General features: G+C 35.3%; 2 protein-coding genes across 2 annotated transcripts; both read right to left on the minus strand.

Annotated features, from left to right (window-relative positions):
- Positions 1 to 330: 330 nt before the first annotated feature.
- LOC139861807 (uncharacterized) lies at positions 331 to 9,339 on the minus strand. The gene is made up of 15 exons (XM_071850328.1): positions 9,156 to 9,339; positions 6,763 to 6,901; positions 6,331 to 6,550; positions 6,115 to 6,215; positions 4,997 to 5,118; positions 4,828 to 4,919; positions 4,613 to 4,718; positions 4,326 to 4,480; positions 3,982 to 4,085; positions 3,525 to 3,634; positions 3,241 to 3,338; positions 2,818 to 3,056; positions 1,534 to 1,933; positions 1,032 to 1,089; positions 331 to 843 (listed from the first exon to the last, which is right to left on the minus strand). Exons 1-15 carry the CDS (start codon positions 9,255 to 9,257, stop codon positions 832 to 834), a joined length of 2,058 nt encoding a protein of 685 aa, XP_071706429.1. The 5' UTR covers positions 9,258 to 9,339; the 3' UTR covers positions 331 to 831.
- Positions 9,340 to 11,192: 1,853 nt separating this feature from the next.
- On the minus strand, positions 11,193 to 12,875 carry LOC139862577 (fasciclin-like arabinogalactan protein 10). Its single transcript, XM_071851194.1, has 2 exons — positions 12,259 to 12,875; positions 11,193 to 12,137 (listed from the first exon to the last, which is right to left on the minus strand). Exons 1-2 carry the CDS (start codon positions 12,809 to 12,811, stop codon positions 11,425 to 11,427), a joined length of 1,266 nt encoding a protein of 421 aa, XP_071707295.1. The 5' UTR covers positions 12,812 to 12,875; the 3' UTR covers positions 11,193 to 11,424.

Here is a 12,875-nt window from a genome sequence, read left to right on the forward strand (position 1 = left end):
GTGGCGTTGAGTGAGATCCAAGTTAAATCCTTCGATTGGATCTCAAATAGATCTAAAGGAAGGAATCTAGAGTGGCTCACGTGGTTAAGTAATCCTAGCGTGTATTTGAATATCTAGTGTGAATTCTTGTTGTAATGGTTTGCTCCTCTCGCAAACCAAGTGTGCTTGTGCTGTAACGTTTTGAGTGTGTTTGGATCCGTCTGATCCTTTGTTACCTGTACACTTGTTTGCTAATAATAATTTAATCTTGTTTGCTTTTCAAAAAAAAAAAAAAAAAAAAAAAAAAAAAAAAAAAACACTTACCGATTTGTCTATTATAATAAACATGATTTGCACACTGTTAGAGCAGAGGGGAGCCTGTTTATTAACTAGCGTGCATATCAAAATGTTATACATTCAATATATTGTATTACATGTTTCTTATATGTGGCATCTTATGAAATTTACATAAATGCACAAAAATAAAGGCCGGGTATATATACTATATAGCTACATTAATTAATTGTACTTCTATACTTGACTCCTTCTATGTTAAACTGCGTCTAGGATTTCTGAACGCATCATGGTAGGCATTGATGACTAGTAATCCTATTACGTGTGCTCATAGCTCATTCTATATTTCACATTTCAACACTTTTCGGACCTGATTTCTTAATTCGTGTCTTTAGGACCTGATTTCTTAATTCGTGTCTTTAGGCCTTGATTTGTATTAGTCAATGGGTTGACTTCTCCTCAACTAGGTTGCTTAGTATTTAGTCTTGGTCCTTTTGTTCTTCGTGTCTGCTTCAGCTACCCATGCTGGATTTCATTGGATGTTCCTTTTGTGTTTGTCTAATAATATTGCTTTTCAAAAAAAAAAAACATTTCAACACTTTTCGGCATTGAATTGAAGAAGACGTGGATGGATGATTAGGGTACATTTTATGTATCGGTTAACCCCTGGGGACTGCTTTGGTAACCAAGGATAATATAAGGGCATTAGCGTAAAAACGGAAGATTATTTGTGATTTATCATAGTCTCAGCTTCATACCATCGAGTCTTGTCGAAAACTTTGCTTTTCCAATATTTTCTTCAGGGCATGGGAACATCTGAGAATGAAATCATTTATTAAACGTTTGTATCAGTATAGGAATAAACACATTATGTGTAATGGGTTTGGGGTCAAAATGGGTTGGCTTAGACAACTAGTCAAAATGGGTTTGGGTCAAACCGTTAAAGTCTATAACTTCTCTGCATGTCATAACTCAGTTTTTTTTTTTTTTTTTTTGATAACCGAGGAACCCCTACTACGAACGGGCAAAAATCGGTTGCAAAAATCGCTACTTGGGAGGTACTCATTCAGGACTTTTTAGGGAGTAATCGGTTGCTGACCAAGTTTGACTACAAGTAATCCCCATTGACCGAGGGTTGACCGAGTTTTGACTGAGTACCTGGCCCGAACTTTTAACCGAGTACTTGGCGAGTTTTTCCTAGTTTTGCAACCCTAACTGACAGTAAAGTAAAAAAAAAAAAGGATGTTTAAGATGATTTACCTCCATGGTAGGTGGTCAATAAACATCGAGGGTGATACAATCATATCCATGAAGGCCTCCCTACTCGCAATATAAGCTTTAAATCCACATTGTGCATCTGGGGTGCCCCATCGTTTATATAGAGGTATATCAAAGCTTTTCTTCTCGGGGACGATATGAATAACAACACCCGGCAAGAACATTTCTCTAAAATTCTCAGATGATTCGCCGTTTCCAGATGGCATAGCATCCATAAACTGTGATACAAAATTATCACGTGGACTTGAATTATCGGGAGACCGATTAAAAGTATTAGAGAGTCTATATGATGAAGTACGTCCATCACCACCATCATCTGAACTATCGTACATATCCATTTCATGCCATAGGTTGAAATCTTCATCTGGTTCCTGGATTCTCACTACAGTCAAATGGGTCAAACAAGAAACATGCCAAATGGGTCATTCAAGTTGATATGTATTTTTCAAGTCAAATGAGCAGAACATAAAAAATTAAACTTAAATGTCAAATGGATCGGACAAGTCAAATGGGTAGAATATAAAAATTCAACTTAAAAAGAAACAGGTCAAATGCGTCAACCCAATATGTATTTTCAAAGCATATGGCGTATGTCTCAACTCGTTTAATATAAAAAAACTAGTCATCCATACTAATGAATGTTGGTTTATTTTGGCTAGTAGAAGATATGTTTATCCCACATTGGTGGGAGGAAGATGTAAGGGGTGAGTGACTTGGTTATATTAAGTCTTCATTCCAAATTGCACCAATCAATACACTTTAAGTATTTGATTATTTCTTTCTTTCTTACCCTTGTTTGAGAGTTGTATTAGTTAAATATTTTGGAGAGTGTAGTTGGCTTAAGAGAGTAATCTATATCATTGTAACAATTTGTGATATAGTGTATTTTCTCTCTTTGGGGCCGGTGGTTTTTCTCCTGTTTTGGAGTTTCCACGTTAAATCTTGTGTTGTGTATTGTTCTTATTTCTTTACTATTATTGTTGGGCTGGGTGGTGGGAATTAGTGAGGCCGTAATTTCCCAACAATGAAAAAGTTTTGTAACATGTTTTTAAGTATTCGTTTTCCTCCTCAAATAATATAGGAATGAACAAACAGTGCTACGGGTCAACCAACTTCTATAGCCCGTACTGAAAGTTACCCGTTTGATACATCACTCAACCGTTTCATTTTGCCACCTTTACTTAACATTCATGGTTGTTTTTAGGCTCCTAATAATATGATTCGTCAACCAAGGTGTATATTTATAGGTACCGTGTACCAATTTACCTTGATTATAATGCTTGTTTTCTCTTGTTTGTGGCAATGAACTTAATCCTGAAGCTGAAGGTGAGTCCTTAGATTTAGTCCAGAGATAGCTGCTTACTGTAAGAAACCGGCGAGCAAGCTTGTGCATAATAGCTGAGTCAGCATCCGCATCATTTGATAGTGCCAGCATGGCAGCTGTTTGTAACCTCATGATTGAAGCAACAGAAAGGCGTGATGAGAATTCATCATCATACACAAGGCTGCAACAGATATATACCACATTTAAAATCTACTAGCTAATAGCTATGCTTTTCTTTTTTTTTTTTTTTTTTTTTTTTTTTTTTTTGTGTAAAAAAAAAAAAAAAACTTTTTTAGCTACAGGTTGGGACGAACATGAAGGATGATGATAACAAGGAGTGATAATGTAGCAACTAGCAAGATTACCTTGTCACAAAACCTGAACATGCATTTGCTAAGACTGAGTCTACACAAGGAAGTGGGCCATAACTATATACATGTAGTCGAGGATACCGTCCGTATAACTGTTCATGAGATAGAGAAAATTATAAGCGTTGGTAAACAGATTTAATATGTGAACATGATTGTTATAAAAATAGTTTGTTTGGACTTCTATGGGTAAATAAAACCCATGGACTAACTATGGAGATTGACTATAACTGCAGGGACCAGAATATAAATTTACTGGTGATGAAATCATGATGTCATACCTTCAATCCTAGAACTGCAGCAATAGCTCCTCCAAGGGAATGTCCCACAACACGAAGGTTATACCCTTCACATTCACATCCAGCTCCCAACAATGAAGTAAGTAATCCACCTTGTTGGAATAATGATTCACAATTCGATTTATATGAACTTGATACAAAATGTTTTATTGTTGAAGCATCCAATGTTAACTTTTTCAGGTTTACGTGTATTAATTGTATGGGGGGTTTTTTGGCATTACAATCTGAAAGAGATTGTATATCAAGATTAAAACATACTGCATGAGACAGTGTTCAGACATACTTCTGCTGTTTAAAGTTGTGAAAATCAGATAATAATCTTTTAACGTGTCTTGCAAATTCTGAGTATTCAAGTATTTACCTTTAAAAGGGCCCTTTAAATAATTGTTTAATCAATTTCCAAACTAACCACTTCAATCAAAAGCAGATCATTTTGTACCTTTATTTTCAAAATTTCCATCGATTTGCCGATAAAGATCTCGTGCAGCCTCTATTATACCAGAGTGACCATAATGGGTTGAACCTGGCGGAATAAGATTATCACTGGGACAAGGATGAGGAGGAAAAAGGATACCGGTCATGAAAATTTTACAATAAGACATAAAAAAAAGTAATGTTAAAAGCATGTCACTCGTAAATAATATTCCCTGAAATAGGAGGATATCATTGAGTTATCTAAGTTAACATGAATAATATAAACATTTTGACACAACTTTAACTATTTTCCATGCGGAAATATTATTATTATTAATTTAATCGGAAAATAAGGGAGAGATAATGTACGATATTAAACCGTCCAAATCTTCTGAAGCAAACACGCATTCCCTACTTAAACCATCAGTCAGAAGATCTTCGGGAGTTTCAGTTCCCCGCACGCAAATCACAACAGAACTTATATGATGAAGAACCACAACAAAGTATGCTGCTTCACACCTTGTCTGAAAATCAATGGATAAGAGACATGTGTTATGTAGTCATATGTAACTTTGACTCTTAAACTAAACAAGTATGAAAACAGGAATCATATGATGTGTGCAAAACAAAATGTTAAAACGTGTATTTATAAGCACCTGGCAAACACGTCCTTGTCGAAGTGAATCAGCAGGCAAATTCAAATATCTAAGAAAAGCTCTTGCGTGACCTCGCCACCAATTGTCACCTTTAAGTTCGGGTAGTCTACAGAAAAGTCAAACTGTCAGTCAAGGAACATTTGACTAATAGTTGAACACTTAACATAGAAGGCAAGTAACAGCAAAGACAAGTTTATAAAAAAGAATGGGTCAACCTTTTTCGAGTCCAAGGGGTCAAAACGCCTTGCCTATAAAACCAGGCACAAAGAAACAATATGGGATTTCTTCCCATATCAAGTAAAGGACCCTGCACCAAAAAGGTAATTAGCACCCAAAAAAGTATCATAATAAGCTAGAAATAATAAACCTTAGTTCTGAAAAGACCGTATAAGCAGCTTCGGAAAAAGAATGAAAATCATAAGCTCCCTGAATCAATTCTCTAGGCGCCTCAACAGTTTCCTCTTGGAATTTAGATATTTGGTTTTCCCTTTTCATCAAAGCTAGGCCTGAATAGACCAATATATGAAGCCATACAAAATAATAAGTACAACATACATTAGTTGTTAATAAGTGGATACATCAATGCAAGTGAAGAATGTACTTCGAGTTATAAGAAAATTTTACACGGCACGCAATATAAGAAGTTTGTGACAATAAGGTCACTTGAAAGACATTACTATATATTTATAAAACTTTGAGTTTGATTGATAAAAGCTTAAGATTTACAATGTATCTAAAGATACTTTTTTTTTGTGGTCCAAGAGCATATACAGCACTGATTTTTGTTATCAAACAGGGATGCTAATTCTTAAAAGTCAATATTTATGCTCTGTTATATCTGGATTTAAACTCTTTAGGGGACAAATAGAAGTGTTACAATGCACATTCATAAAGAGAGTATAACTAGGGACGAACAAGTATAAAGAAAGCAATTTAGCTTCAAATAGCTATATCTACATTAAGCAAAGGAGATATTAAAGTGCACATGCTTACATGACTGTTACATGGAACATTTTAATTCTATTTTTTTTCACACTAATGACTCATGATAGCTGAACTTCATAACTGTTGCATGGAACATTTATTAATTTAACATATTCTTATTAGGCTTAAGTACAAGAAAATGTTATTGTTTATGCTCTGAAATTCATAGGGTGTATCAAACTATTCAAGCTTCATAGTATGTAGTGAACTTGTTATTCACTGCAATTATATGTATATTTACTTGGGTGTCAACTGTATGAGGTGACACGTGGCATCACCAATTCACGTCACCAAAAATACATACAATTGCAATAAAATGAAACTTGACTACATCACTACGCACATGTAACCGCGAGTACTTTGTAGCATACTATGAATGTCAGAGCATTAATTAATGTAAGAGAGGTTCCACAATAACTTACAGAAAAACTGCATGGTTGCACACTATAAATACGTTAACACAGAATTTTATCAATTAAGCAAATTGGATTTGTCTTTCGGATAAAAACAAGAAAGACCTGCCAAGAGTTCTAGATGTCCTTTTCCAGATGCACGGTAAGAAACAAGGTCACCCAGTAACTGCGCGACTGAGAATACTTCATCTTCCTCCATTACAGCCCTAAAATTGAAGTATGAGAATTTTAAGGCTGTAATTTGAAGTATGAGAATTAAGAAAAATCAATAACAATATGCAATATATATTAATATTTAAGATTTTTACGCCAGAAGCATACAAGTATTTGGAACGTCCCAGACAGCACAATGCCTCACGAATCCCATTATCAAATACCTCTCGATAATGGCGTTTCCATGCTTTGTTTTCATTTGTGTAAAAAGACCTCCATCTTAATACATCAGATCCTGTAAAACATTGTACCAGTGTAACCAAACACGCCATGACAATAAATACCACCACCATACTGTGCAGCCATGTGGGGTTACTTGTAAGAAGCCCTGCAGAAACAGCATAGTTACGGATCAGAAGCCACTTGTAACACATATATAGAGCAAGATAACGAAATTCAATAACGAGGCAACAAAGATATCATTTAATAGAACATTCCACTCTCATTAAATTGTAACTTTTTGAATCATTGAACTTCTTGCTATAATAATCATTAGTGAATGGGACAAGAAAATAGAGATTCAAGGGATCTCGAGTTTACCTAATATACATGCATTTGGAGTTGCATCGTCAATATAGAAAAATGAAACATTGATTAGAAGGTAACTTGCTCCCAGAAACTGCAGCACTGTAACTACAAATGCAATTCGGGTCCACGTTATCCACTTCTTGTACCTAATCTGTTAAGTAATTACACAACATTTAAATTGGATGACATCTATATATATGTCAATCCCAACATAATATTAGCGTATAAAGATATTTCATTTCCTGCATAACCATCTATACATTCAAGTTAGCTGCACTTTACATATTAAACCTAAAATTGGACATTTAAATTGGACATATGATGCGACCCATTCTAGATACGGTGGTGAAATGCTGAATAACTATGGATTCTTAAATCTTAATAAATACTCATAATGTATACGTTGTCAGAAGAATGAGAGATAACCAAAGTCCGCACCGATTCGTTCAAATCAAGTGTTACGTGGCATAGCACCATAAGTCTAGCTGTATGATCCAATGTCATAGTTCTTGTTGGAGGATTTATTAAATTCTTTCGTGTAGGGTAAAAATAATCGATAGCCGGATAAATCACTGAATCGTGGTATCACTTTCCGAAAGTAATTATTCGACCCTTATAGCCTGGGTTACACGAATATCACTTTGGGATAAGACAGAGATTAAATTCTTGTTTTGGCAGAAACAAGAATTCCTTTTGCAGAAGAATATTTTGGTGTTCGTAACTTGTGTCTATTTCTCATGCATATTGGTTAATATATTTATATACACCCTTAATCATGAAAGAGTCTTTTATTAAAATCAATTGGCCGATTGATTAATAAAAGTATCTTCTATAATATTCAAAAGTGGTTACAGGAAGAATATTTCTATAAACAAATATTATCACTTCCATCATTAAAGTAAAAGTTGTTACTTTTACAATAAACAAATATTATATTTTACAACTATCAAAGCATGAGTGATCACTTTATAATAAACAAGTATTATTCCTTCAACCACTAAAGCAAAAGTGGGTGCAAGAATAATTCTTCCGTAATCACTCAAAATTGTGTTAAGTGTTTTCTTACTGCTGTCTCTTAAGAACCAGCACTGCAAAAGGACCAGCAGCGCAAAAATCAGCAAACATGACCAGCAGTGCAAAAGTCAGCATACAGGACCAGCAGCGCAAAAGTCAGCATACAGGACCAGCAGCGCAGAGGAACCAGCAAACAGGACCAGCTGCGCAGAACAACCAGCACAGGGACCAGCTGCGCAGAACAACCAGCACAGGGACCAGCTGCGTAAAACAACCAGCACAGGGACCAGCTGCGCAGAACAACCAGCACAGGGACCAGCAATGCAGAACAACCAGCACAAGGACCAGCAATGCAGAACAACCAGCATAAGGACCAGCAATGCAGAATAACCAGCACAAAACACTTAGCCAAATTTCAGCTTACTAAGAAAACTTAGTACTGAAAACACTTAGTCAAATTTCAGGTAGACCAAGTCATGATAGTAAATAATGGAAAACCACTTTTGGGTTCGGGTAATCTATCACTTAATGGGTGTACACTCCGTACCTCCAAACCCATTTACAAGTGTAGATTAAAACCCAAAATTACACTAAATTTACAACAGTTCTTATAAGCGTAATCGAGAACAAGTAGTTGATACATCGTTAAAATGAACTCAACTTCGATCGATTATAATAAAATTATAATAACCTCAGAATTCAACTAAACTTGAAACTGTCCTTTATTATCTTCAACCTCTATCTCAAATAATTACTCAAATACTTTAAATCCTTTCGGACTCGAAACTTTTATAAATAATAGAAAATAAACAATTAATAATAACAAATTTAACATCAGAGTTCGCATTTCTGGATTCAATTTTGTATTATACAAACAAACAAATAATAATAATAATGCAAAGGGTTAAAGCCACAAATTGGCTATATACTTTCTCAAATGTCCCAATGTCGCTCATATACCTTTTTGCGTCCCACTGTCCTCTACAAACTTTCAAAAAATGTACCAATGTAAACATTTCGTTACCGTTTACCTGCTGAACAGGTAAAGATAATTATTTAACTTTTTTTTTTTTCATTTTATATGTCCCGATGTCGCCCATATACTTTCAGTTGTGTTCCGATGTCGCCCATATACTTTCAGTTTCTGTTCCGATGCCAACGTGTCATGACTAGTTATAAGTCACGTCATCAATTGTTTTCGTTACAGGTAAAAAAAAGTATAGTGGGCGACATCGGTACATTTTTCTAAAGTTTGTACACGACAGTGGGACGTAAATGGGTATATAGGCGACATCAGAACATTTGAGAAAGTATATAGCCAATTTGTGGCTTTAACCTTAATGCAAAACTACACAAGTTCGTTCATAAGATGAATTGAGGTTGAATTATACCCGTTGATGTCGTCGAATTAGGGTTCCAACAGCGCGTGTTTCAGCAGGTGAATTGATTATCGTTAAAGCTGTAGCTCGTTGTGCAACTGCAATCGGAATCATTGTAGCCAGTCTCAAACATGATACGAATAAAATTAAAATAAATGGAAATGCATCTGCAAATATACAGTCCGGATAAGCTTCGATTATTAGAATGAGACTGGTGATTATTAAGAACAGATTTGAAATGGCTAGAAATGTAGCGCTCCATCTAAGTTGTTTGATTTCAAAATTTAATAACATTATGAAATTAGTAAATTAGGGCGGGCTTGCATGAGGAACTGATTAGGAATTTGGAAACGATTGAACCAGAAGATGATATTTTGATATAGTTAAGATCAATTATAAGTTATAATAATTTTATTAATTCTATGATCGTAATTATTATCCTTTGTTTTATGATTATAGATCGACAAATATGGTGTTAATTAACTAATTTATAGGTGCTGGAAACCAGTTCATTATAAAAGAGACGTTTTATTATACTCGGTATACGGAGTAAAACATGCAGGTCGATATTCCAGGTGTGTAGCCCGGAGAGCATAGACGAATTCTATATATAATCAATCTGAGAAAAATTATGAACAGTGTTTTCCTCAATAAGAAGCAAAACAAGTATTTGGTTCACGCGCTTCACTGCGTTTGAGAAGCTTTTTGTTATACATAACTATATGTTTTGGATCATAACAATTTAACGCTAATAAACTAAATGTAATCCAAGAAACAAAAGCCGATTGAACAAACCGAACATGCATACGTATTTTTTTTAGAAACAAAGTTAGAGATTATTTTTTAAGATTGGAAAAAGGTTAGTGAAAAATTAAAAGTAAGAATTTTAGGGTGCATAATAAAAAATTCAAAAGTGAAAGGGTAAAAGATATAATAAAGTTAAAATGTGAAAAGAGTTGCATATACTCCATTTTTTAAGGTTGAAAAAAGCTCAGTGAAAAATAAAAGTAAGAATTTTAGGGTGCAGCAAGGTAGTACTATACGCACTATCAAGTCCCCAAGTTCGGTATTATATGTTGAAGATATATAATGACGAACTTGTAAGTATGCAATCATAGGGAATATAGCAATATATACACTATCATATGGATCGGTTGGTCGCCTTTCACTAACTTCTCATGTGAGACGATTATTTTGTTTCAATAGTTAGTACCTAGCACTTTAGCACAGTGGCGAAGCCAGGATTTCAGGTGAGTGGTGTCATGAAATAATATCAAAATGTATCAAGCCCAACAATTTAATTGACAAGTTATGATTAAGTAATAGTAATATATAAAAAAAGAAGTTATCGTCTAACACAAACACTCCATAATCGCATCTTTTGTATAGTAAGAGCTAGAATTTGAAAGTTCGTTAAAAACATCATCAATTAAAGTTTTTGCCAATCAGATGGTAATTTTTTTTTTAAAATATTTCTAGTGTGCATTGCATCTTTATATGATAAATATTCGTTTAAAAAATTGTACAAATATATTCTACGTAGAATAAACACACATGATAATTGGTACAAATTAGAATTATCAAACTAATTTAAGCATAAAATCTAAAATTCAATGCACTCTAATATTTTCTCAATCATAACAAACGAACGATTAATGAAACATACATGAATATTAATTATACATTCTAAGTGTACAGGAAATTTAATGATACTCCGTATAAGTTTTAAAGTAACAGCCACTAAATATCATCTGAATTTAATCAATGGGTTCATTAACAAAAATGGAATGGAGTCATTTTTTAGAGTCACATTTTTTACCACTATCATTAATTAAATTTAGTTGCCCAAACAAATTGAGTGGTGTCAATTGACCCCTCAATGCAAGCTATAGCTCCGCTACTGCTCTAGCATTATAGTTTTGAGGTTCACTTGTTTTTGTTTACAATTTCACCCTTAGATATTGTTTTGCTTTCTCTTCTATTTGAAAATATATCACGTATGTATTTATTTCCTTGTTTTACAAAAATGAAAATAAATAAGCAAAATCGTTAATCAACAAAGCATTCCTCGGTAATATGTATACCATCAAACGGCTAAAAGTCACCCACAAATGTCAAGGTTATTACACGTCACCACCTGCGGCTAAAATGCGCTTCTAACTTATTGAAAAAGCCCTAAACAACAATTACAAAACTCAAAAATTAAATTCAAAGAAAAAATGATAAATTAAACAGAGAACAAAAATAAATAAAAAGGTAAATAAACACTTAAAATAAATATTTATGACATAACGTATGACATCATAACCGACAATGAGACGAAAACAAGAGCTACGACGAATGAAGGAGACTTAACGGCGTTAACACCGTTACTGGCGTTACTATTTTGAGAATCAGCAGTGGGACCATCTGAAGGAGCAGGACCACCAACTGGAGACGCCGTTGGAGGAGCCGGAGGTGAAAGGAACGGCGAAGGAGCTGTCGCAGGTTCCGGCGAAAATGCAACCGGTGAAGGCGCAGACGCCGGCGAAGTTTCCGGCGACAAACCCGGCGCCGGAGACGGAGCTTTACCGAACAGTTCCGTTGGAAGAAGTAAATTATCAACAGTGAAAATGCACAACGGAGTTGAATCTAGAACCGTACTTGCAAGACGCGAAGTTCCGACGCCGGAATCTAAGGTAACCGAATCGCCGGCGGTTTCTACACTTAGGTCAAACTTTCCGGCGCCGTTAGTTGCTAACGTGCTTAACGGATCTTTTGTCGTTTTCAATGAACCTTTTGGAGTGTAACTAGCTAGCGCATGGTACTGTAACAATGCTACTAGCTCAGCATTTGTTAGCTTGCTCAGATCCGGTACTCCGGCCGCCTTAAACGCTTCATCCGACGGTGCAAACACCGTTAATCCTTTAGCCGCCGCACCTTGAAACACCTTCAATACTCCGGTATCAGTAATTAGTTTCACAAACGTCTTACATCCTGCTTTCTCCAACAAACCTGTAACATTAATAATTATAAATAATAATTAATAATTATAATTATATTAATTTTTATTTTTATTCAATAAATTAAATACAGTAAAATTAAATGCATAAGATTAAGATCTAATACAACTAACCTGTAATGTTGACGTCAGCTGAGGGAGCAGGTGCGGTTAAAATGCCGGGAGCAATAATAGGGGAATCGATTTCCAAAACAGAAATATTGTACGGAATCTGTTTAACAGATTTGGTGTAAGACGAATCAAGTTTTGAACCCGAAACAGCTGACCCGAACCCGACTTTACCGCCTTTCAAATCGGTTATATTAACAAATCCAACGTTTCCGGGTGAATTTCCGGTTGTTTGATATAATGTGGTGGAAAGTGTGGTTCCATCAGAGATGGCGTGAAGCTTTTTATTGTCGTAGTAATCTAACAGAATGTGGAGACTTAAGACGCTTTTAACGACGGATAACGGATGTTTTGACGCGAGTGAAGAAACGACGTCGTTTTTTAATACTAAAACGGTTATTGTTTCACGGCTGTTAATCTCGTCGTCTAGTTTTGTTTGTGAGAGGTAGTTGTTGAAGTCACTGTACTCCGGGAAGGCTGATAAGATGGCGGTGATGTTGTGGCCGGTGACGACGGTGAGAACGGAGGTGATGAGGAGGAGGATGCGTAGTGCGCTCATGGTGGCGCAGGTTAGCAAATGAGTGTGAGCTGAGAGTGAAGTGTTGGGGAGTGATCAGAGTAAG

This window comes from Rutidosis leptorrhynchoides, chromosome 8 (genome assembly GCF_046630445.1).
Source record: "Rutidosis leptorrhynchoides isolate AG116_Rl617_1_P2 chromosome 8, CSIRO_AGI_Rlap_v1, whole genome shotgun sequence".
Lineage (NCBI taxonomy): Eukaryota > Viridiplantae > Streptophyta > Magnoliopsida > Asterales > Asteraceae > Rutidosis > Rutidosis leptorrhynchoides.